The following is a 24,426-nucleotide window of genomic DNA, read 5'->3' as shown; positions in this document are numbered from 1 at the left end:
CATTTTGCATTCGAGTTACTTCGCTCTTTTTTACCTCTTCTCCCTCTCTTTCTCTCTCTTTCCCTCTTCTGTTACTTCTTTTCTAGTCTTTCTAAAGCGTTCGTAGTTCTTTGTTCTCGAAGTGGTCGATGTCTCGAAGGCATTTCCCGATGAGATGAAAGTCGATATTCGAGCTTTCTTCGACGAGTAGCTATTCTTAAAAGTAGACATAAAGAATCAGAAAGATAGAGATAGATTGATCCATCCTAATGTTGTAACGTCAAAGTTTAGACGTAGTTAATGGGAAAAATATTAAATATTATATAATAATTCGATGTTTTCTCGTTCATAAAAAGAGATATATACATAAAAAGAGAGATATCTAATTTCTTTTTCCTCAAGGCAATAAATACTATGATTCCGGCAAATTCAAAGTGGTCGTCCTTGAAAGCTATGAAGCAATAATTTCCTCCTTCGATTTTCTCCTTCTCACAATATATTTCCTATGATATTCGTGGAATAAAAATTTAGAGAAAATTATAGACATAGGATTGACTAATATGTTCGATATTTCATTTTGTTGCAGCACCCAGATCGTCGAGTGCAGGTACCAACAATTTACCACCTCTGACCTTCCATCAGGTGCATGGTGACAATATACGACTTTGTAATGGCGGGACCATCGCCAGGAGGCACGAGAGCTTCTGCAAGGGAGTCACATTTAGTGCAAGACCGGTCCGAGTCGGTGAGAAGGTGAGTCATGGTGCAATAAACATGGTCCTCGTGCGTTACGTAAGATCGAGATCGAGATCGATATCTTATTCCATTGTAGACAAAGAAAGAGTTCATTGACCTGTATTCATCAAACAACAATTAAAATGTCAAAGTTAAATGCATTAATATTTTATCAAATATTGTATTTTTTTTTTCAAATTTTTACAATTGCTTTAAAAAGTCAATATCAAACTTCATTCTCATAGAATTAGATTCGTATAACAGAGTAAAGATGGTTAAAAATATCAAAGAAAGAAATACAATCTTAAAAGCGATCTCTCGAAGGTCACAATGATTATTTGCACTCTCGCTTCTTACACACGCACGTAACATGTGTTTCCTTGTTATCCCTCGCGGATCGTGAGAAATAGGTGACTTTCGTTCCACTCGAGAAATCGTCATTTATATTCTCCATCTATTTCGTATCTATTAAGAAGCATGCCGACCCTGAAGACACAACTATTTTACGTGGGTTTCTCGTTTAACTGTTGATCTAACCACTGCGTTTCTTGACTTATTCCAACTAATTCATCTGTTCAGAGAGTAGTAGGTATATCTACGCGTTGATTATATAAAAGACATGCATGTTACGTGGCGCCGGTATCTACTATTCTCTCTCTCCCTCTCTCTCTCTCTCTCTTTTTTTTTCTTTCAGTTTATACATGCGTTCTTTTCACTCTTCAAAGGAGATTGGCAGAGCGTAGGCGAGTAGGTCGAAGGTTCTACGTGCTCTCCATTGATTTCACCGAGCGTTGTCTCGCATTATGATTTTTTCCTAAAAGAATTTCCGTTGACTCGTTTCTTTCTAAAATTTCGAACTCAAAGACATTCAAACGATCAACGTAATCATTCAAGTTCGTAATATTTGTTTATGTTAAATTATAATACGTTTTTAAACACACAAATAAAAAAGAATAGATTATAAAAGATTGGAAAGATGATAAGTTACTGGGCCGATAATTTATGAGAAGAATTGGCAATAAATTTTAAAGGTCTTTCTCGAAAATTCCAATATCATCGAATCGGCACTTCAAAGACTTATATTTTGTAATAGCTTCCCCATGGGAATTGTTCGTTTCGTGTTAAAAAGGCAAAGAAATATTCGTATAAGTTTCATAGCTGTATTATACGGAGATGCATATACTGTACTAATTCGTGGAATAATGAGAATCGACTCGTCGGTGGGCAAGGATACGTTTATTTTTTTCGCCGAAGCAAGTCGCGAGGCACGATAGCGCGTTAATTTCTTCGCAATTAGGTGCATCGCGGAAGCGTGGCCGTTTAAAATTCTTATCCGCGAGGGATCTCTAGCTGACTGCTACTGAATATAATAAGCGATTTCAAGCTGAACGTTAAATTGGTTAATATTAATTAATACGCGTAGGGAAACTCGAAAGAAAAAGAGAGAGGTAAAGATAGATAGATAAAAAAAAAGAGAGAAAAAGAGAACCCTTCGTAGGTAACGTTTTATTAATTACCGAAACGAACGTATGAGCAATGAAAGTGATAATAATGCTAAATAACGTTGCTCGCATTATTTCTAGTTTAGTGACTGACTATGATAAACTTAGTGAGAGATCGATGAAGGTTAATTAACAACAAAATTCACGCTGCTTATTTCAAAACCCTATTAGCTATCGGTCGCGATCGACTCTTTTTAATGTTAAGAAAATTCACAATAAACCAAAGTGCTTAGCGTATAATAGAGGCAAACAGGCAAATGAACTTATTACTTTATCCTGGAAAAAGAATGATAATTAAAAGATTTTAATTTTCTTCTTTTTTTTTTTTAGGTATGCGTGAAGTTCTTGGAAATCTCGGATAATTGGAGTGGTGTTATACGTTTCGGCTTTACCAGCAACGATCCTATCAATCTAAGAAGCGGTCTTCCAAGGTATGCTTGTCCGGACCTAACAAACAAGCCTGGCTACTGGGCCAAAGCACTAGCTGAGAGGTTCGCCGAACCGGACACAGTTCTCTTTTATTACGTCACATCCGCCGGAGATGTTCACTTCGGTGTTAATGGGGAAGAAAAGGGTCTCTTCTTTACTGGCGTCGAAACTCGTAGTCCATTATGGGCGATCATCGATGTCTACGGCAACAGTACTGCCATCGAGTTCGTCGATCCCAATAGACAACATTTTAATAATATTAGACGAGGCGCGGAGCATAGTAACGAAGACAATGCGCAGCACAGCAGGCACTCGGCGATGGACGATGCTAGCAATGCTGGCAGGGACGTCGAGAGAATCATCGTTCCGTCCATGCAGAGCATGTCGATCCATCATGAGCCTGACGTCGAGCTGCCTGGACTCAGGTTTCAACCAGCCGGTGTCATCTTTACCCCATTGCCCTTCCACCAGTAAGTAAAAGAATACTTTACGATCTTACAATCTGACGATCGATTTTGCATTCGATCTCTATCAACGTTAAAGAGAGATCAAAATTTCCTTCCTTTATCAAGAAAGATACGTAAAAGTCAAATGATAAGTCTCACTCTCTTACTACCCTACTATACTATAATATCTCCTGTGTCCGCCGTCGAAGCGCACGCTAACCACTTCCTTGTCTTTCTTCGTTTTTTTCCAGTACCCGCGGCAGAAACATCCGCTTCAGTAATCAACAGTGCGTGGCAACGCGCACCGACACGGAATTCTGTCACGGCTACGCCTTCACCGGACGGCCGTTGCTACTAGGTGAGCGACTGGTCGTGCAAATCCTAGCGACGGAACCGATGTACGTCGGAGCACTCGCCTTGGGTTTGACTTCTTGTGATCCAGCTCGCTTGACAGCCGAAGACCTACCAGACGATAGTGATCTCTTATTGGATCGTCCAGAATACTGGGTCGTGTCGAAGGATGTAGCTTCGAGTCCGCAGCCTGGTGACGAAATTGCCTTCACTGTCACTCACTATGGCGAGGTTCAAATGAGCAAGAACGGAGGACCACCTAATGTGGTCATGCATGTTGATCAGAGTCTCCAACTCTGGGCGTTCGTGGATGTCTACGGTAGCACGCAACGCGTAAGAATGCTCGCGAGCAGGCCTACTTCTCCGCCGAGGCAACGTCAAAGCAATCCTTCACCAGCGACGATAATTCAGCAGCAGCAACAACAGCAACAACAACATTCGAACCATAGCAACGCAGCTACCGAACTTTCGAGATTCTCCGAAATGGTCCAGTTCAAGCCAACCGTTGGTGGCGGCACGGTACTCGTCGTGAATCTTCCACCTCAAGGTGGTTACCCAGCACCACCACCGCCTACACCACAACCGATTTATGCGTCTGCCGCTCATAGAAACTCAGCAGCAACAGTATCTCATCTACCACCGTCTTCAGCAGCACCTGTACCTCATCCTGGATCCTCCAGACAATCCTCACCACCGCTTACCGGCACGATGACCAGCACAGGTTCCTCGACTTATGTCGATCCGGTGACTTATCAAAGTCTTGATGGTACTCTCACATCGCAAGCATCCTCTCATCTTCAACAATGGAGTGAAGGTCTTCAGCCAACCCCAGGTCAACCAAGCGAGTGTTCCATTTGCTACGAGAGGAGTATCGACAGTGTCCTATACATGTGTGGTCACATGTGCATGTGTTATCCTTGCGCCATTCAACAATGGCGCGGCAAGGGTGGCGGTCATTGTCCGCTCTGTCGTGCACCCATCAAGGATGTTATTCGTATTTATAGATCCTGAACGCCGGCATCGCGTCGATGTCGTGTTAAAGACAGGTCCAGAAACTGAAAAGGCAAGCTGCGGCTACGGACACGACGATGATATTCTCGTCTTATTGAGATCAGGGATTTGACCACGTCGATCTTGGAAGATGATTGTCCTCTTCCGTGATCGGCATAAAACGTGGTTCTCTTTTACGTTTTTTCCTACTGCCGATAGTGCGTACTACTACTTTGATTCTATTTCCATTGCACTAGGACGAGAGAGAGAGAGAGAGAGAGAGAGAGAGAGAGAGAGAAAGAGAGAGAGAGAGAGAGAGAGAGAGAGAGAGAGAAAGAGAGGAGAGCAAGAAAGACAGAGGATTAACAAGAGGGGTTCCGAAATGCAGAAAATAAAATAAATAAAGAAGTCAATGATTTCGGTATAATGAAAAGTATCAATTAAGATGTCAAATAGATGTGCCGCTGTCTTGTCCAATCGGCAGAAATGTGCTTCCATAGCGCGATCACTGCCTTCGTCGTTACCGACTCAACCAGGCGAAAACGCAACATAACTTTGCTGCTGCTCCTAATGCTTTTTCTTCTGAGAAATGAGAAAAAGATAAAGAGTAATACGGAGAGGAAAGATGAATACAATGACCTGTGTGATCTTTTTTCTTCTCTCTTATCAAGCTATCCGATTGTATCGGAAATTCTCTTTCCTAGCGGCATATCGGTACCCTTCGCAATCTTTTCGTGTGATTTTTAAAGTGCAGACAAGTATATGCGTTTTGCTTGTGGCTTCAAGAACAAGAGGAGAAAGAGAGAAAAAAGTGAGCGAGGGTGCTTTTCCATTGGTGGATACTTTTCACGTATTTGCGTTATTTAGCGAACGTCGTCAGTTATTGCTAATTACTAATATTAATTATTATTAAGATTATTATTATTATTATTATTATTATTATTATTATTATTATTATTATTATTATTATTATTATTATTATTATTATTATAAAATAACGTCACTATTCACTCTATCACTATTACTACTGCTATTATTTTTACTTTTCGGTTATTAACGTTATTCTTATTTTCTTTTACGAACTTCATTATGGATTATCGATATATCCTTGCTTGAAGTAGCGTGTGTTAGCGATCATTTTTTTTTCTATCGTGATCATCATTAGGATGGTCATAACAATTCACGTTCGTTAACGTTATCATCATGACGTCGTAGTAGATGTTTTTTTTTCATTTACATATTATACTCAGTGTTATTTGCGTCTCGAATTCAATAGTATCTTCGCGTTGATTCGTATCGATGTAAGGATTATCGAAAAATAAAAGAAGATAAGGGTACTTCGAGATATTCGACTCGTTCGTTTACACGTTTACTTTTTTGTTTCTCTTCTTTAACTTGAACATTACGATAGATTAACCAAAGAGACATCAATGTGCTTGACATCTTCCCCTATTTTATTTTATTTGTAATTATTACTTTTTACTTGACTTTTTCTTTTTCTTTTTTTTTTTCTTTTTTTCTTCTGATGCGTTTAAAAACGATCAGTGCTCGAAGGATAACGTAATTTAATTCATATTCTTTATCTACCATTTGAATCGATCCTTCACCAAAATGTCTTGAGAATTAGATTCCCATCTCTATTTCTCTCTTCCTTCCTCTCTCTCTCTCTCTCTCTCTCACTCTGCCCCTCCCCCCCTCTCTCTCTCTTGTGGAATAACAATAATTGATAGAGTTTCATAGAATCATGCGATTACTTTCTCCCATTTTGAAAACATTGAATGGAAAAGAAAATCAGAATATCTGTAAATTAATTTTTAAGAAATAAATAACCAATCTTATGATTATGTTAAAAGAAGAAAGGAAAAAAGAAATTAGAATTAAAATGTGACGGAAGTTGAAACGATCCTCGAAGATATTCGATTCAAGTTCCGTTGGGTCACGACGACGTATCCCCATGTAAAAATCACTTTATTTTCATATATATAAATCTCAATCTCGGGGAGGGGGAAGCGTTGGGAACTGACGATGATAATGATGATTATGATGATGATAATGATTATGATGAAGATGATTATGATGATGAGGAAGAGGAGGCGGATGAAATTTGTGATGATGATAATGATTATGATGATGATAATGATGATGATGACAATGATGAAGATGATGATTATGATGAATAAGATGATGATGATGATGATGATGATGATGATGATGATGATGAAGATGATGATGATGACAATGATGATGATGATGATGATGATGATAATAAAAGGTAGAGGACAGTCAGTGTGTTTTTCTCTTCACCGGTCCTCGATGGACGCAGTCACGAATTATCGAAACCCTTTTTGCGAAAGACGAGCGTCTTCGAGACCGTGCCTTAAAAAAAGCGAAGCTCGCGATTGTAGAAGTCCTTTATTTTTCTTTTTTTAATACAATATATATATATATATATATATATATATATATATTTTTTTTTTTTTTAAGCAGAAGAAAAATTCTTAAATGAAATTCGTTTCAAGTTCCAAACTGTGACTTGGAAGTTCGATGCACAGCGCTGAAGAAAATCTTTTCGAAAATCTTTCCATAAAGGAAATGAACAAAATCTGCAAGAAAAAAAATTGAGAGTAAGAAAGAGAAAGGAGAGAAGGTAATTAAAGAAAAGTAAAAAAAGAAAAAAATAAGAAAAGAGAAAACACAAAAGGTGTGAGAAGAGAAAGGGGTGGTAACAAACGCACATGTGCAAGGACGATGTAAATGAGAAGGAGAAATTTCTTTCGAGGTATATCGTAGAACGAATGCGCAATAAAAGCAGTAGTGAAATCTCTAGTCCAGCGAGCGGCAGCTTTATTCGCCTGCCAATCCAAAAAATGATGAAAAGAATGACGTAAGATTTTATTGTAAGCGGCAAAGAAATGAGAGAAACAAAGAGAAACAGAGAGAGAGAGAGAGAGAGAGAAAGAGAGTAAGAAGAGTAGTAAATGTTGTGTGGTGTGTGTATGATGTGTATGTACTGTGTGTGTCCTGTGTGTGTGCCCTGTGTGTGTCCTGTGTGTGTGTCTGTGTGTATGTACTATGTGAAAATGAAAGAATAAGAAGACAAGATTGAGAGAGAAAAAGATAGGAGAGTTTGTAAGTAAAGAAGTCGAGAAGATAAAGATGAAAGAAAGAAAAAAGGAAGATTGATTGATAGAAAGGTTTAAATATTTGCAAAATGTCGATGGTATCCTCGGCGCATTAAAAGAAAAGCAAAGAAAAGAAAAAAAATTAAACGAAAATAGAGCAGGCGGCGCTTTTTAAAAATTTCTATTATTAGAAGATATGATATAAACGCGATAGAAAGTTTAATTATCGTTCATCGCGCGAACGCGTTCGTACGAGGGGAATAGCGAGGCGCAACTAAGAGTTTATAAAGATCTATCTTTCTAGATTATATACGTTGTCGAGGAAGTGAGTTATAAGCTGAAGGTGTTAAGTTGAAAAACTTGGTGGAGAAATGTTCCCAAAAATTCGCTGATAAAGAAAAAAAAAATAGCTAAGAGTATCGTCTAAGGAAACAGAGGCAGGGTTTAATTGCGTGAGTGGATTTACTCGGTAATGATATTTACTATTAAGCACTATCATCGTCTTTATTATTATTATTTTATATTATTATTATCATCATTATTATTTTATATTATTATTTTATATTATTATTTTATATTATTATTATTATTATTATTATTATTATTATTATTATTATTATTATTCTTATTATTATTATTATTATTATTATTATTATTATTATTATTATTATTATTATTATCATTATTATCATTATCATTATCATTATCATTATCATTATCATTATCATTATCATTATCATTATCATTATCATTATTATTATGATTATTATTATTATTATTATTATTATTATTATTTTTATTATTATTATTATTATTATTATTATTATTATTATTATTATTATTATTATTATTATTATTATTATTATTGCCAGTAAACGTTATTGTCGTCATCCTCTTGTCAGCATATCACCGTATACCGATTTAATGATTCGTCTTTTTTCCACTATAGTCAATATACACACATACACACACAATACATATATTTTGTTTTAATTTTTATCTATGCAAAAGGAGATAGAAAAATAAATACAAAGATAAAAGAAATGTGGTGTAAGAACGTCAAGATCATGTTCTAGCATTGTTTTCGATTCTTGGTATGAAACTTGTATGGCAAAATTTTGCGACGACATATCACATGATACGCACACATATAAAAACATACACACAACACATACATATTTGTATCTATACGTTCTCGACAAACGTTTTCCTACGTCTCTCTTTCTGCGTTGCATACGCATTATACATAGGCACTTTGTTTCTGTCATTTTTCTCTTTTTTCTTTTTCTTTCTAAGGAAAAAAAAAGTAAAATTCGTGTTCGATTTTTTACGTCTGTTTTTTAAAGGAATGGTAATGGCGAGCGTGTACGAGGAGAAATAATGATTTAAGCACGCAGACACACAAGGAATAAAAAAAGAATGTTATATGTACGATATAAGAGTTTTTTGAAAAAAAAAGCTACGTGTAACGATGCCGATAAAAGTTTATACATATGTAATATAATTCTACGCAGCCGCGTGCTGTTCTACACAATAAAGAGCCTGTAATATCTCTAAAAGTAGTTAAAGTTTGTACGATCTTCCTCGTTGATCATTTCAGAAAGGATCAAACCAAACACTTTTTCGAGATCAACACAAAGAAGAGCAATAAGACGTTTGAATGATTTTTACGAATTTTTATTATATGAATAAATATACAAGTTTGCGTATTTATAAATATAAAAAAAAGAATTAATGTATTAAATCGTGTATATTGAGAAATATATCTAAGAAATGAATGTACAGGGACGTCGAAAAAAAGGACGATAAACAAAATTGATGTGTAAAAATATTCTACAAAAATTGGTTGGCTGAACGAGTTCGTTCATCCCAGCGATGACAACGAGGATCAAACAAAAAAAATGTAGAACCTCGAAAATACGATAAGTGTGCTACCACTTAACGTAAAAATGGCCTTCATATAATGCAACATTTAATTTTCTTCTCCACCCTCGCCACCTTCCGTAGAATCCATACCAACTTCTTCGTAATCTTTTTCTAAGGCAGCAAGATCCTCTCTGGCTTCGTTAAATTCACTTTCATCCATACTCTCTGCGATGTACCTGTGAAGAACAAATAATGTAAGTATAAATATACGATAACAAAAATGTCATATTGCGATAAGATTTAATTACCAATGAACGAAAGCACGTTTTCCGAACATAAGATCGAATTTTCTGTTCAATCTTGTCCAAGCTTCAGCGATAGCTGTCGTATTAGCTAGCATAGCCATCGCACGTTGAACTTTAGCAAGGTCACCGCCCGGTACTACAGTCGGTGGTTGATAATTAATACCGACCTAAGGTATATAAAAATTATAGAAAAAACTGAATATATATATATATGTAAAATATTAGAGTCGTACCTTAAAACCAGTTGGACACCAATCGACGAATTGTATAGCACGTTTAGTTTTGATGGTCGCAATAGAAGCATTTACATCTTTGGGAACAACATCGCCCCTGTAAAGTAGGCAACAAGCCATATATTTTCCCCTACGTGGATCACATTTGACCATTTGCATAGCTGGCTCGAAACAAGCCGAAGTTAGTTCCATGACTGTCAATTGCTCGTGATAGGCTTTCTCGATCGAAACTATAGGAGCATAGGTAACCAGAGGAAAGTGTATTCTAGGATAAGGTACCAAGTTCGTTTGGAACTCAGTGAGATCAACGTTAAGAGCACCATCGAATCTAAGGGATGCTGTGATCGAAGATACAATTTGGCCGATCAATCGATTTAGATTCGTATACGTTGGTCTCTCGATATCCAAATTACGTCTGCATATATCATAAATAGCTTCGTTGTCGACGAGAAATGCACAATCAGAATGTTCTAAGGTCGTGTGAGTTGTTAAAATTGCATTATATGGCTCGACAACGGCTGTAGAAATTTGTGGGGATGGGTAAATAGCAAACTCAAGCTTAGCTTTTTTTCCATAATCCATAGAGAGTCTTTCCATCAGTAAGCTGGTAAATCCAGAACCGGTACCACCACCGAATGCATGAAAGATTAAAAATCCTTGAAGGCCGGCACACATATCAGCGATTTTGCGTATCCTATCCAATACCAGGTCTACGATTTCTTTTCCAAGAGTATAATGACCACGTGCATAATTGTTTGCAGCATCTTCTTTCCCGGAAATCAATTGTTCTGGATGAAATAGCTGATGGTAGGTTCCAGTACGAACTTCGTCTGGAAATGATGATTAATCTTGATTAAATCGTTTTTAGAAAGAAAATGAAGGTTTTAGGGTTTTAAAGTCTTACCTATAACAGTAGGTTCAAGATCGAGGAAAACAGCCCTAGGAACGTATTTTCCTCCACCAGTTTCACTGAAAAACGTTTGAAATCCTTCGTCACTCGTACACGCTGCTGCTGGAAGCATTCCATCAGGTTGTATACCATGTTCAAGACAATACAATTCCCAACAGGCATTGCCCATTTGTACACCACCTTGACCGATGTGGACGGACAGCACTTCACGCTAATAGTCAATAATTTTTTTTTTAATTTTTTATCTTTTAAATTGATCGCTAAAAAATCTTGGATTAGAGTATAACATGTAGGATATCTAATAACCGTGAATAGAATATAGAAGACTCGTTTCAACAATTTTTTAATATGAAATTATATTTTATAATATTAAGACACATGTCTAGACCTTAAATATCGTAGGATTGTAAATATTTTTTACCATTTTAATAGCTGTTAATTCGAATCGTGATGGGATGAACGAACGATGTTACGTTTCGAATGTCCAAGCCAAACTGTCGAGCCATACCTTATCAAACAAATTTTGTTTTGGTTGCCGAGAGAAATGCCGATCGTGTTGTGATTTTTCTAACTGGCGTACTGATTGAAATTGATTCCAAATTATTTTAATCGATTGATTTTATTCTCTTGTAGATCACATTATTTTTCTTATCTGTAGTTTTATAATATAATATAGATATGTAGCTTATATCAATTGAAGCATAAAAATAACAGACACATACATGTATACTTTTATTTAATTATGAAAACCTGTTTAATTCTTATCAAAGGGTTGCTTCTCTCTTCAATAATTTTTTTATACCCCTCAAAACAGACGAGGTGGCCGAGAGGTTAAGGCGTTGGACTGCTAATCCAATGTGCTCTGCACGCGTGGGTTCGAATCCCATCCTCGTCGATTAATTTTTTTTTAACACTTGCTATGTATAATACATCTTTTTTGAGTTATTTAGCCTATTCATTACTTCTAGTTTTATAATAGTTAACGCTAACAATGAGTACAGGCATAATATTTGACCGATATTAATGAACAAGGTCTTATTTTAAAGATGAAGATTTAAACGAAAACATGGCTTTTTCATTTTTTAGTAGTAGATCGATCGTTTAAAAATAACTACTGGTTATCAGAATTAATGCGTCATTAAAAAAAATCTCAATCAACATCGATGTAAATTTATTTCATTCTCAATTACCTACGAATCATCCACCCTGAATTTCGATCTAAATCACGAACAAGTGTTTTGGAGCTATCGCAGAACTTCTTAAGTAGTGCTTTAATTTTTAAATCCCTCTAATCACTCAATCATGTCGAGGACGAAAGGTTCGAATCGACATGAGTGATTTGTTGTACTTAATTAATAAAAGAGAATTGAGTGATAATGAATAACTTTTCTTCGGAGATTTACTCACAAAATTCTTTATTTTTTAATTTATTTATTAGATAGGATCTTTTTGTTTCATAAGCGTTTATAATTATTTACACTTTGAATATTTCAATGTGTTTTTAAATATTCTTCTCTTACGAAAATATTAAAGAATTAGTATTCACGAGTTCAAATAAAAAATAAATAATAAGACATTCCAGATGAATAGTCTTTTGGATTACAAGCGTAATTGCATGATCTTTTTGTGATATTCAGAATAATCGCTTGTAAGAAAGAACGTCCAAGGATTTTCCATTAAATTTTTAAGTAAAAATTAATTTTTAAATTTAATCAATTTTGTTGATAAAAGAAAAGTCTCGATAGAGTAATTGCTTTTAAAAGAAAAAAGTCGAGTATAATAGTGACTTTTAAAAGAGAAAAGTCGAGTAGAGTCATTGCTTTTGAAAGAATATTCGAGTAGAATTATTAATTTTGAAAGAGAAAAGTCGAGTAGTATTATTACTAAAAAAACAAAGAGACTTATAGAATAACAACTCGTAGGCCTTACGATAAATTAATTGATTTTCAATTCAGGATTTTCTAGAATTAATATACTAATTAATAAACATTTCTCCCTTTATGCTTTTTCGATCTTTCGATAAATAGATATTTCTCGATCAAAAGGTAATAATCATTTTTTATGTAAAGATTTCGGATTTTTTCTTTTCTGGATTGCTTTGTAGGTTTTGTTCCACATTTTAGAACCGGAGACGGTTCTAATTCTTTGCCATTAACTGTTGTTATGAAATGCTTTACGATAGTGATTAGAGCACGAAACAAAAAGGAATCTAAATGCCTAAGAAGTCTTTAAAATATGGCAGCAAAAGAACAATTATAAGTTATTGAGCCCTTCGGTATAAATCATTGGGATTACTTTCTTTCAGTAAAGAAAAATACGTATGACATGTAACTCTCAGATAGGATCCTTGAATGGAGCTTCTAGGTATGAACTCTTAAGAGGGCCCTTAGATAGAAATTCTCATTTATTTTTATTTATTTTTATTTATTCTTCTTTATGCTTTTCAGTAGTATTTTTTAATATTATATTTTCTATTCTACTTATGTTCTCCATCATATCCGCAATTATATATATATATATATATATATATATATATATATATATATATATATATATATATATATATATATATATATTATATAGTATATATATATATATATATACTCTCTTTATTTATATATATACTCTCGGAAAATTGATGTTTAGATATGAAAAGCGTATCGATAAATCAACGCTGACGAGTATTCAAGTTTCTACTAATATTATTGAAGGAATAAAACATGAAGAATATTCTAATGAAGGTTCTCATTATTTTAGATGACACGCAATGATCTATGGTTAAAGAAATTAAAAAACTTACAATTCATTCTTTAAATAAGTAAGATATATTTTATTTTATAAAATATACAATATCTCTTATTTACATTAATCACATTTAAAGCCATACAATAATAACATTATTCAAATTATGTTTATATCTTTTACGTACACTTTCATATATGTATTATATTTAATAAATACTTGTATCCTTTATATAGCATTAAAAAATATAATTAACAATATCATATAAAATATAGATAAGGCACTGATTTTAGTTACATGTTATTATATATACGATATTACTGGCAGTGAATGGATTAAAATCATTATCTTTAGCGTTAAATCGTTAAGCACATCAAATATTTGTAATATTAACGAGCACGTGAAATTTTTTTGCTTTTATCATTCTCGATTGGAGGTGGCGGTCCTTTAGCGCTTTGATGTCGACTGTAAACGCTATAAAAAAAATGACACGTTTAAACATCGTAAATCGTTGTACAAAGTCTGCCAAAAGTTGCCAAATTTAGCACACTTACTATTTATATGTTTCTGAACGAATGTAGTCTATTACATGAGATATACCGACTTGTAACTGATCAGCAATTGGTGTTACCCAAGGATTAAATTCCATTCTAAATACAGCTTTGTTGCTCACTAGATCCAAGTTTCCTGTTTGAGAAAAACTTAAGATTTATTATTTATAACGTGGAAATGATTATTTAATTTTTAATAACTTCTTTGCATACCTAATTCTGGAGGTAAAACAGTTAAACGATTTCCTTGTATATGCAATTCTCTTAAACGACTTAATTCCCCAATTTCCTTTGGTAATTCCACTAAATCATTTTCTCTTAATACAAGCTACAAAGGGATAAAGGTAGAAAAATATTTTCTAAGTTAATACTTAAAAAAAAAGGTACATCATCTTACAATTTGAAGATTTTTTAATTGTCCAATTTCAGGTGGTAAATACTCAAAATCATTATCGGCCAGGTAGAGAGCTCTTAATGTTTCTAAAAAATCAAGAAATATTAATTTTTACCATTATATTGTAAGAGGTAATTTATATATACATTCTATACCTTACCCATCATAAAAAAATTTCCAGGTAAATTTTTTTCACTGAGATTATTATATGTTAGATCCAAAACTTCTAGCACTGGAAAGGCACCAAATCCACGAGGTAATATATCTAATCTGTTCATCCTGTAAATAAACATTTAGATTGAGCCATTACATTTAAATAAATAAACAGAAGAATTGCATTAATGATACATACCCTACATTAAGGATTCTTAGTTTTGGCATCTGAGATAAAGAAATAGGCAATTCGGTGATATGATTATTAAAAAGATTTAATATTTCCAAATTGACTAAATTAGCCAATCCTGGAGGTACCTCTAAAAATATCATAAATCAGGAACAATTTGAAATTACATTAATTAGAAAATTAATTTCTTACCTTGTATTTTATTATGACTCAATGATAATCTGGTTACATTGATCATATTAACTGTAATAAATATAAATATTGCATGTAGTACTGATTTGTCACAATACGCAAGATATATAAAAATACCTATATTAATTTATTAATAAAATAAACGCAAATAATATTCTATGAAATTTTGAACAATTTAAAATTAAACGCCTGCGCGGGAACGCCCACATGAACAAGCAATGACACATGGCCGTTCTTAAACTTGTTAACATGAAAAAAGCTGTCACGACCGGTTCCCTAATTTGGCAAAAGAGCTCATGACTGGCATAGCGTGGAAAGACTCACGCAATCCTGGCATCTCTTCGAAAGATGCAATGCCCTTGTCGACGAGATCCAGTTCAGGATTTTGGATCTCTCTTGCTTCATCGAGCACTTTTTTCGCCTTTGACATCTTCCCTGCAGGAATGCACGATACTGGTGCTTGATTCATTGCGCGCGCAATCGTTTCCGCACACACACGTCAGAAAGCTTTAAATAAAACCATATGTAATCACTTTGTCGCTGTTGAACCTGTGACTACTTACAACTCCTTACTTAGAAACTTCCTAGGTATATTGCTGTTACGCTTAACTCTCGCGTTTGCGCGATAACTCTATATACTGATTGGTCGGATCGTCGCGCGGTAAATTCAAAATTCTTTTTTATTTCATCAATATCATTATGAATAAATATATAATTGTTCGTTAAAGTTTATAAATTATGAGTATATTATACGGATAAATAAGAGAAGAATAAAGAGGCTGAACTATCAGCCACGTATTAATATTTAAATAGTATAAATTAAAATAATCTCGTTGAATGGTTGATCGAAGTTCATTTGGCACGTGTATTCTTGAGGATGATATGTATATTTGGTTTACAAGTTCAGTAACGATCATATAGTAGGTTGTGTAAAAGATAAATTGTATACGACTGTATTTTCTAGTTTTGCTATCATTATGACACAATTTGGAAATATGGTATGTATATTATACACGATAGAATTATACGATTTTTCGATGTTCCATATTTTAACCTCTCTCAGAAAACTGTAGTTTGAATAATTTATTTAACTCATGTATAGTCTTAAATTTAAATTGAATTCTAAAGGTAATATTTATTTTTTAGACAGCTGATCAGCTGTTAGCTGCTTCTAATGTACTTTCTAGATCCGCAGAAGAATTTGAAAATGACGTGAGTAAAGTGAAAAAAGGAATCTTGAAGGAAAATTAGCTTCCTTTAAAGAAATTGTATAATTTTATAATTTTATAATTTATTATAATTTATTTTCAGGCATCTGTGGAAGTAATGTGGACAATGCAGGCAATGGAACACGCGGAAGTTTATTTTAATGTACGTAATATATTATTACGTCAAAGATGAAAACAAAACAATAGATTTTTTATGTTCTAGATTTTATGTTCCGTTGATCCAAAACTTTTGAGACTCACACCTTATGATGATCATATTTATAAAACATTTAGAGAAGCATTTCCAAATCTTAAGGTAGATAAAATAAATGAGGATGAATTAAAATCTGATGAAGGCAAGCAAAAATGGCGTCCTTTCTGTGAACAGTTCGAAGACACTGTTGAGGATTATAGTTTTGGAACATTGTTAAGAGGAGACTGTGAAGGTGATTATTCAGAGGAAAACAGTATATTGACCACTAGAATTCAATTCTATGCTATTGAATTGGCAAGAAATAGAGAAGGTCTTAATGACGGTATAAGAAGCAAGTATAAGCTAAAGAGAACTAATGACAAATCTTAGCTTGTAACAATGATTATGATTTTCTTATGTAAAATTAACACAACAATGAGATTAACAATAGTACATAATAATTTCTTGACATTTTTATACATTCATGATTAAAAGATTCTACATTTTAATAAAACGTTACACACATTAAAAATAGGAACAGTAAATTTTATTTTATACAAACTTTTCTTAACAATAACCTACAAGATTTATTTTGACTTTTTACGTTTCTTTATTGTTAAATTGATAAGAGGATTTGATGCACGTGCTTGATGTCTCGATTTCGTTGCGGTAGCACCCGAAGACGCTAATTCTCGATCGAATTTTCGTTTCCTCTTTCCCATTCCTATTAAACGTTTCAAGGTAGGTGGTACTATATATTCTGGTACATCTTTCAAATGAGGTTGTAATTTTACTGTATGTAAAGCTTTGTCTTGACGTAACGACTGTAAATCTTTCGGATTATCTTCGAAATAACTTTTTAACTTTTCACAATTTAATATTTCCTGTTTAATTTCTTTCAAACGAGCTTCGCGCACGGCTATTCTAGTTACAGCTTTCCATGCATCTTTCGCACGATATCTAAACCCTTCGACTTCTTCTAATTTAAATTGATAAGTTTTAAACAAAGTATCGTGAGCATAGCATTCTTTCAATTCTCCTTCTACCTCTTCCAGTAAAGGCCTTTCCCTTATAGATATGAAACTTAAAGCTGTGCCCTGATTCTTTCCTCGTGCCGTACGTCCTGCTCTGTGTATATAAGAATTCACATCAAGTGGAAAATCAAAATTGATTATATTTGATACAAATTGAAAATCTATGCCACGAGCTACACCCGATTCTTTATCTTTTCTCCTTTTTCCTTTTTTAGCTTTTATTAGATGTTCCTGAAAGATATAAATATATCGATAATCAGAAAATTGATTTATTGTAAAAGATATGTGTGTTAGACAACAAAGATTACCTCATCTAAAGCTTTCTCGTCAGATGCAATTATTATGTCATATGTTCCGCAATTGAACTGTGTGATAGCTCGGTATCGAGAAACTGCAGGTAATTCGGAATTAAGCACGCACGTTGGTATTCCAAATTGTTCCAAAAAGAGTTTTAATTTATAGCATCGATCAACAGTATTTACAAAAATAATAGTTTTTCCCCTACAAAATTTAGAATCTATAGTTTGATGCGTTACCTTATATACTTTCAATATATTATAAATAAATACCTAATTAAATGTAATTTCAATAAGGCATATAAAATAGCAGCCTTATCATTCTCTTCTGCAGCTAGACTGTAATGCGCCAATTGTGTTGGTGGAGCTAATGGAGGTTCTTCTAATTTCAAAATTGCTGGATTATGTAAAACTAATTTTTTCAATGTTAAGACATCTTCGGACAAAGTTGCAGACGCTAATACAGCTTGATAAATTCTTGGTAGATAAGTCAAAACCTGTTTTACTTCATCTTCATAACCAAATGAAAAAACCTATCAAAGAAAAATGTTATATTTAGTACATTAACATCGTTTTTAAAATTATTAATATATTAAGTCATCTTACCAAATCAGCTTCATCAATTATCAATGTTTCTAAGCTATGTTTTAATGAAAGATTGCCTGCCTTGAAATGTTGCAACAATCTACTAGGTGTAGACACAACAATATCTGGCATTTCTACTAATAATGATTTTTGAGTATCTAAACTAATCTGTGGACTAATGTCAATAGATCGTATATCTCTGCTACATTTTATGGTTAGATCCACAAGTACTTCATAGATTTGTTTACAAAGTTCTTTGCTTGGAGTTAGGATCAAACTCTTAATTTCTTGTTTTGTTTGAGTTTGTTTATTAGATAGTATTTTTTGTATCAATGGAATTGCAAATGCAGCGGTTTTACCCGAACCAGTTCTAGCTCTGATTAAAACATCTTTTCCATTCATTAATAATGGTATTGCTTTTTCCTGTATTAGTGTAGGTTCTAACCAACCTAATTTCGCAATAGCCTAAAACAAATATAATCAAACATTACATATAAAATATGCAAGTAGAAACGTATAAATTAAATCACTATATAAATTTTTAAACTGCAATAAGTTAAATATAACCTCTCTCATAATACATTTCCTATATTTCATTAGTTTTACCTTTAAAATTCTATCATCTAATCCAAAGTCATGAAAATTTTTAAACTTCTCCTCATTTTCTTCATCTACATCTACTTCTGTCGAAGTCATAATAAATAAATAATGTAAAACAAACTTATTAAACTCAAACTACAGTTTAACCACGTGTTGACATACGTAATATGCACAAGACGATAAAGTAGGAAATTTCTTTTACGACATTAAATATATTTAGCAACTTGAAGTGATTAATCTCGTTATATATAATTATGATTTTGCAAATTCAAGGGTATATTTAAAGAATAAAATATGTATTAACAGTAAATATTTTATTATAGAACGATTTGCAAAAAAAAATAAGTAAAACGTCAAACAATTGTAAAGATGAAACTATATATATATATATATATATATATATATATATATATATATATATATATATACATAATATGATATGATGATGTCAAAAATAAATTACTATTAACAAATATAAATTAATGGGCTCGTTATCACAGATAAATAATAAATAACCAATGAAAATTATAATCGCCATTTAAGGTAATACATCATCTTCATTGGTCTAGTGAAAAGATCCACCAATTGTAAGAGCACGCTTTTTAAAATTTCAACGTATAAACCTTCTTTCGACACGATAAGAAGCAAATAAAACTGTGAATGCAAACCATATAAAATCAAAGTAGTAAAAGGACATTATGTTCTTTTTTACTTTTAAAAATTCATACGAACAATTTTGAATTTCGTCTGTGAAATTCTCAAAAGAAAAGGAATAAGAAGAGAAGAATAGAGATTCAGAAAATCTATACAAAATTTAATAAATCAATTTGAAAGCAATTAAACTTAGAAGAGAACAAAGCGCTGAGCAAAAGATTAATTTAAATGGAAAAGGAAAGTATTTGATGGGAAAGTATTTGGTAGGATTAAAAGCAATTAGCGATGTATAGAAAGATAATCTTAAATCTTGTTTGAAAAAAATTAAGAATCTGAAAAGTAATGGATTCTAAGTTATACATTTTCGTGTAATTTGAAGTAGTTAAGTATAATCGTTGCATGACACATGAATCGACTCTATGCGGGATAGACAGGAGTATAAGCGAGGGAAGGAAGAGGGCGTTGCAAAAAGATAGGGGGTACAGTATCAATGGCACGGGTTAGGAAAGACCACGTCCCTCAGTCGTAGGACGGCAGTCACCGCGTGACGATCGTAGTACGTAATAATCGTGCTAACACATGAAAAGAGACGGATGTGCGACATCGTTCGCAGCCGCATTTATGCGCTGTCACACGCGGGAGAGTGTGTCTATGTGTGCCTCTATGTGTTACGTCGTGTACGTGTGTGTGCGAGTGTGTGCAATACGACAATAGCCGAGTAACGACGACACGACGACGACGACGACGACGACGACGACGACGACGACGACAACAACAACGACGACGACAACGACGACGAAAAAAAAATTAACGATTTCAACGTCATACTAATGTTCAAGAAAATCGAAGTCGTCGGATAAGTAATAATTAACAATAATAATAAAAACGATATAACAAGTTTGAAAATTTCAATCATTATAGGACATTGTCCTTTTTCAATGTCGATCGTGTCGTAACAGGAAGATAAAATAAAAAGTGGAAAAAAGGTACGGAAGAAGGAAAGAAAGAAAGAAAGAAAGAAGGGCGGTTTAGTAGGTTCGCAAGCATCGTCGATAATACGGTCGCATCGCGAAGGAAGACGCGCGCACGATCGCCCCCTCGCGTAAACGAACGCTACGCCCTATTCGTCTCGTCTTTCCTCTCGGCTCGTCTCGTCGAAGGTCGGCCGACGTCGTCGCGACGGACCGCGCCGACGGATAAAACGTCTCGTCGAAGAGCCGTGGGAATCAGCCGGCGGAAGGAAGAGCGCTGCGCGGTTCGGAGTTTTATACTGAGAGCGAGAGAGAGAGAGAGAGAGAGAGAAAGAAAGAAAGAGAGAGAGAGAGAGAGAGAGAGAAAACGATCTTTCGCGAGGACAAAGACGAAGGAAGACGAGATGCTCGAGACTTGTACAAAGCTCTCGTCTGGACGAAACGGTGAAGGGTCTCTTTGAGAGAAAAAGAAAGAATCGTTGGAAGGAGAAAGAGCACTAGAAGAAAGAAGGAGGAGAAAGAAGAAGAAGAAGAAAAGGAAGAAAAAGAAGAAGAAAACGTAAGAACGTGGCGTTGGATCGCCAGTGGGCGAGGCAAAGAGGAAAGGACCGGAGAGAGATAGAGATAGTCTCACTTTCTCATTGGTTCTCTACTTCGAAACGCGAATTTTTTTTGTCGAATATGCGATAACGCATGTACCGGCTTGGTAAATCGAACTTCCTACGAAGAGGAGGGCTTTCCTTGGAGTTGGATATACATTGTTGGTCCAACCCTTGGGTATCACCCTCCTGACGTGACGTAGATCCGACCTTGCTGTCGTCTACGTCGTTGTCATCGTTGTCATCATTGGCATCGCTATCGTCGTCACCATTGTTGCACTCGTGTGCATCTTGAGAGACGAAAAAACGAGAGAATCGAGGAAACGACGTTTCACACTTCTTCACCTTCTTTGCCGAGAGGAGTCTCGGCTTCGTCGTCGTCGTCGTTGTCGTCGTTGTCATTGTCGTCGTCGTCGTCGTCGTCTTTGTAGTCGTTGGAATCGTAATCGTTACGGCCACGACGATTCCGCAAGGATTAAGCGGGCAGCGTGGGCGGAGGGTGCCTTTGTGGGTGCCTCGGTGGACTACGCGCGGAAGGTGACACCGGAAGAGGAAGAGAGGAAAGGAAAAAGAGAAGGAGAGAAGAGAAGAGACGAAGTTTGTTCCTCCCCGACACGATGAAAGCATAGCGAACGAGGACGAGAAAAGGGACGCGCGCGCGCGCGCGCCAGCGAGCACGCATTGTCCTCTCCCCCTATTATATATATATATATATATATATTTTCTAGCCTCTTCCAGCTTCTCCAGATAGAGATATCCTTCTCTCTATCTCCCCCTTTTCAAGATGGCCGCTGCCTGCTACGAAAAGGAATCGGTGGTGGGTGGCACGACGATGCACGGTCATGGCCATCACCATCATCACCACCATCACCATCATCACCATCATCATGCCGTTAATTCGAACTGTGGTACACCCGGGCAGACGGTCCTACCGGCCGGCTCGAGCGGTATCCTTGACGCCGCGGCAGCCGCCGCCGTGGCCGCAGCTGCTGCCGCTGCTGCCGCCAACGGACCCGGTTCGAACTCGGCCGCCACGAGCGGTGGTACCGGCACCGCGGTGACGGCCGCAGCGGCCGCGGCTGTAGCCGTAACCACTTACAAGGATTACAAGGACTATTCCCAACCACTTCACGTCGATTGCAGCGTCGAGTACGAACTACCGAGCCAGGCGAAGCCACCGCCCGGTGGTGGCGAACCCTTGCTCATGATACACCCTTGTTATTATCGACGAGCCGAACGAGAAAGAAGAAGTCCCTTCGTCAACAATTTACCACCACCGACCAACACACACTCAATATCCTCCTCCTCTTCCTCGAGAAGGATCTCAAGGCGTACCACTGCCTCTTCAGCGAACTCGGCAGTCGCAGCTGCTTCAGTAGCAGCCACAGTCGTATCCTCCGTCTCTACCTCCACCGTTTCATCGACTTCTGCGTGTACCGCCGCGATGGTTGCACCAAGTACTGAGTCTCTTGGGACGAGCCTGATATCCTCGACCAACGGTCAGATGTCCTCAGTCGCCGTGGCTGCCTCTTATCGAGCCGCTCTCAATGCCGCTGCCGCAGTTTCTCAACAGCAAGCTCAACAACAACAGCAACGCCGTCATCAACATCAGCAGCAACAGCAACAACAGCAACAACACGCTCTTCATCACGCTCAGCATCGAACTCACCCAAATCATCCGCATCACCAACAACAACAACAGCAACAATCTCAAAGTTCGATTACGCCGACCACTTCGACTTCCGACCTCATTTCTGCCGACGAAAAGGCAGTTATATCAGGTATTTATCAACACTACTTCCGTGCGATGCGAGCCCATAACCATCAGCATCGGCAGCAACAACAACAGCAACAGCAACAGCAGGTTCAACAGCAGCAGCAACAGCAACAACATCATCATCATCGTACGCATCAACTTCATCAACAGCAACCTCACCAAAGCGACAGAAGTTCCTCCTCTTCGTCTGCCACGTCAACGACCACTTCGGTGTCCGGTATCCTACGGCAAAGCTATCAACAAGCGTATAGCGCATCGACGAGCTCGAACTCGTCGACTCATCATCGTTCGGTCACGGCGTCCGTCCTAGCGCATCATCCTTACAGGCGACCATCTTCGACGTTGTTATCGCGAACAACGTCGCATCTCGGGCAGCAGGCTTCCTCTTCTTCCTCTTCCATAAACTCGTCCACCATCAGTGCTTCCAACGGCGTCACGTCCAGTGCCGTTTCTAGCGTGTACGCCGGTGCGATACACAGGCATCACGCGACCTCGTTGCATGCTCTTCAAGCGGCTGGCTTCTACGAGACACCCGGTTATCACGCTCTCCTACCCCAAAGCTAGACGATTGAGAACGGCTTCTCTGATCAGCCAATGCGTCGTTCATTCGGAGAATCGATTTCTCCTTTCGACACCTCGAACCTCTTCATTCCGGTGTCATGAAAAGGTAATCGTAAAGTTGTCCATACTCCTACGCAGCCACCCTTATTGAATCCAACTTTCCTGAACGTTTCACCCTTGTCAACCTTATATTCCTAGCTCGTTGTAATTTTCCAGGACGGAGAGCTTAAATTCACAACAGCTGGTGATGATCGAACGACTAAATGGAAAAAGGATGACATTTAGTATAAATGTCTTCGAAATGGTTAAAGAAAGAGAGAAAGAGAAAGAATGCGTCATAGGGGGAGGCAGCTGAAATGGTTGACCCTGTGGATCGAACGTTTCCATCCACCTATAGTTTCTCTCTCTCTCTCTCTCTCTCTCTCTCTCTCTCTCTCTCTCTTTCTCTCTCTTTCTTTCTTTTTCTCTTTTTATCTCAACATCGTCGTTCTCTATTGGCATGGCTCAGGTACTTGGAAGATGCTGTTTGCACAAGAAAGAGGGAGAGACCCTAAGAGAAGAATTCTCGTCGGAGCTCTTGCGAGCTTTTAGCTCGCGGCTCTTCTATGCACGTCCCTTCGTTCTGTATGTTATCCATTTTGAAATTCGACGTGCCGTCACGGCCGAAGACCGACGACGAATATCCTCGTCGTTCCGCGAACACGGTAATCGTGTAACCGTATCGATTTCCATGGCTTAGGCAGTATTTCCACCGGATTTCGCTCGGTCTACTTTCGCGTAGAATGAACGGCCCCTTCTGTCGATAATGAAATCCTGAACCTTCATTTCCTTCTTTTCTTTTTTGTTTCAATTTGGATC

At 36.3% G+C, this 24,426-nt stretch overlaps 6 protein-coding genes and 1 non-coding gene across 10 annotated transcripts in view; 4 read left to right on the top strand and 3 right to left on the bottom strand.

Annotated features, from left to right (window-relative positions):
• The window catches only part of LOC124423142 (protein neuralized), a 62,838-nt gene extending 57,034 nt beyond the window's left edge, over positions 1–5,804 (top strand). For all 4 annotated transcript variants that reach the window (XM_046960584.1, XM_046960581.1, XM_046960583.1 and 1 more), the window contains exons 2-4: positions 566–732; positions 2,547–3,115; positions 3,343–5,804. In XM_046960584.1, the coding sequence (XP_046816540.1) occupies positions 566–732; positions 2,547–3,115; positions 3,343–4,453 (1,847 nt within the window). In that variant the 3' untranslated portion in view covers positions 4,454–5,804. The remainder of the gene's footprint in view (positions 1–565; positions 733–2,546; positions 3,116–3,342) is intronic.
• Positions 5,805–8,323: 2,519 nt separating this feature from the next.
• LOC124423145 (tubulin alpha-1 chain-like) lies at positions 8,324–11,430 on the bottom strand. The gene is made up of 5 exons (XM_046960588.1): positions 11,290–11,430; positions 10,863–11,079; positions 9,959–10,788; positions 9,729–9,892; positions 8,324–9,656 (listed from the first exon to the last, which is right to left on the bottom strand). The coding sequence occupies exons 1-5, from the start codon at positions 11,290–11,292 to the stop codon at positions 9,527–9,529; spliced, it is 1,344 nt and encodes a 447-aa protein (XP_046816544.1). The 5' UTR covers positions 11,293–11,430; the 3' UTR covers positions 8,324–9,526.
• Positions 11,431–11,681: 251 nt separating this feature from the next.
• On the top strand, positions 11,682–11,763 carry Trnas-gcu. Its single transcript has one exon. It is a non-coding gene; the product is annotated as a tRNA-Ser (tRNA).
• A 1,907-nt stretch (positions 11,764–13,670) lies between these two features.
• LOC124423149 (ras suppressor protein 1) lies at positions 13,671–15,645 on the bottom strand. Its single transcript, XM_046960591.1, has 8 exons — positions 15,415–15,645; positions 15,091–15,141; positions 14,908–15,028; positions 14,716–14,834; positions 14,559–14,641; positions 14,375–14,489; positions 14,165–14,297; positions 13,671–14,084 (listed from the first exon to the last, which is right to left on the bottom strand). The coding sequence occupies exons 1-8, from the start codon at positions 15,557–15,559 to the stop codon at positions 14,000–14,002; spliced, it is 852 nt and encodes a 283-aa protein (XP_046816547.1). The 5' UTR covers positions 15,560–15,645; the 3' UTR covers positions 13,671–13,999.
• A 280-nt stretch (positions 15,646–15,925) lies between these two features.
• LOC124423152 (protein PBDC1) lies at positions 15,926–17,025 on the top strand. The gene is made up of 4 exons (XM_046960595.1): positions 15,926–16,088; positions 16,237–16,302; positions 16,402–16,461; positions 16,522–17,025. Exons 1-4 carry the CDS (start codon positions 16,068–16,070, stop codon positions 16,879–16,881), a joined length of 507 nt encoding a protein of 168 aa, XP_046816551.1. The 5' UTR covers positions 15,926–16,067; the 3' UTR covers positions 16,882–17,025.
• Positions 17,017–19,193, bottom strand: LOC124423144 (probable ATP-dependent RNA helicase DDX56). The gene is made up of 5 exons (XM_046960587.1): positions 19,013–19,193; positions 18,428–18,871; positions 18,095–18,354; positions 17,834–18,026; positions 17,017–17,756 (listed from the first exon to the last, which is right to left on the bottom strand). Exons 1-5 carry the CDS (start codon positions 19,100–19,102, stop codon positions 17,079–17,081), a joined length of 1,665 nt encoding a protein of 554 aa, XP_046816543.1. The 5' UTR covers positions 19,103–19,193; the 3' UTR covers positions 17,017–17,078.
• A 928-nt stretch (positions 19,194–20,121) lies between these two features.
• Positions 20,122–24,426, top strand: part of LOC124422823 (transcriptional regulator ovo-like) — a 4,945-nt gene continuing 640 nt past the window's right edge. Inside the window, exons 1-2 of the mRNA XM_046959745.1 lie at positions 20,122–23,674; positions 23,785–24,426. The exon at positions 23,785–24,426 is cut by the window's right edge and continues 640 nt beyond it. Coding sequence (XP_046815701.1) covers positions 22,015–23,571 — 1,557 coding nt within the window. The 5' untranslated portion in view covers positions 20,122–22,014 and the 3' untranslated portion in view covers positions 23,572–23,674; positions 23,785–24,426. The remainder of the gene's footprint in view (positions 23,675–23,784) is intronic.

Source organism: Vespa crabro, chromosome 3, assembly GCF_910589235.1.
Source record: "Vespa crabro chromosome 3, iyVesCrab1.2, whole genome shotgun sequence".
In the NCBI taxonomy this organism is placed as follows: Eukaryota; Metazoa; Arthropoda; class Insecta; order Hymenoptera; family Vespidae; genus Vespa; species Vespa crabro.
This window is presented reverse-complemented; position numbering and strand designations above follow the sequence as displayed.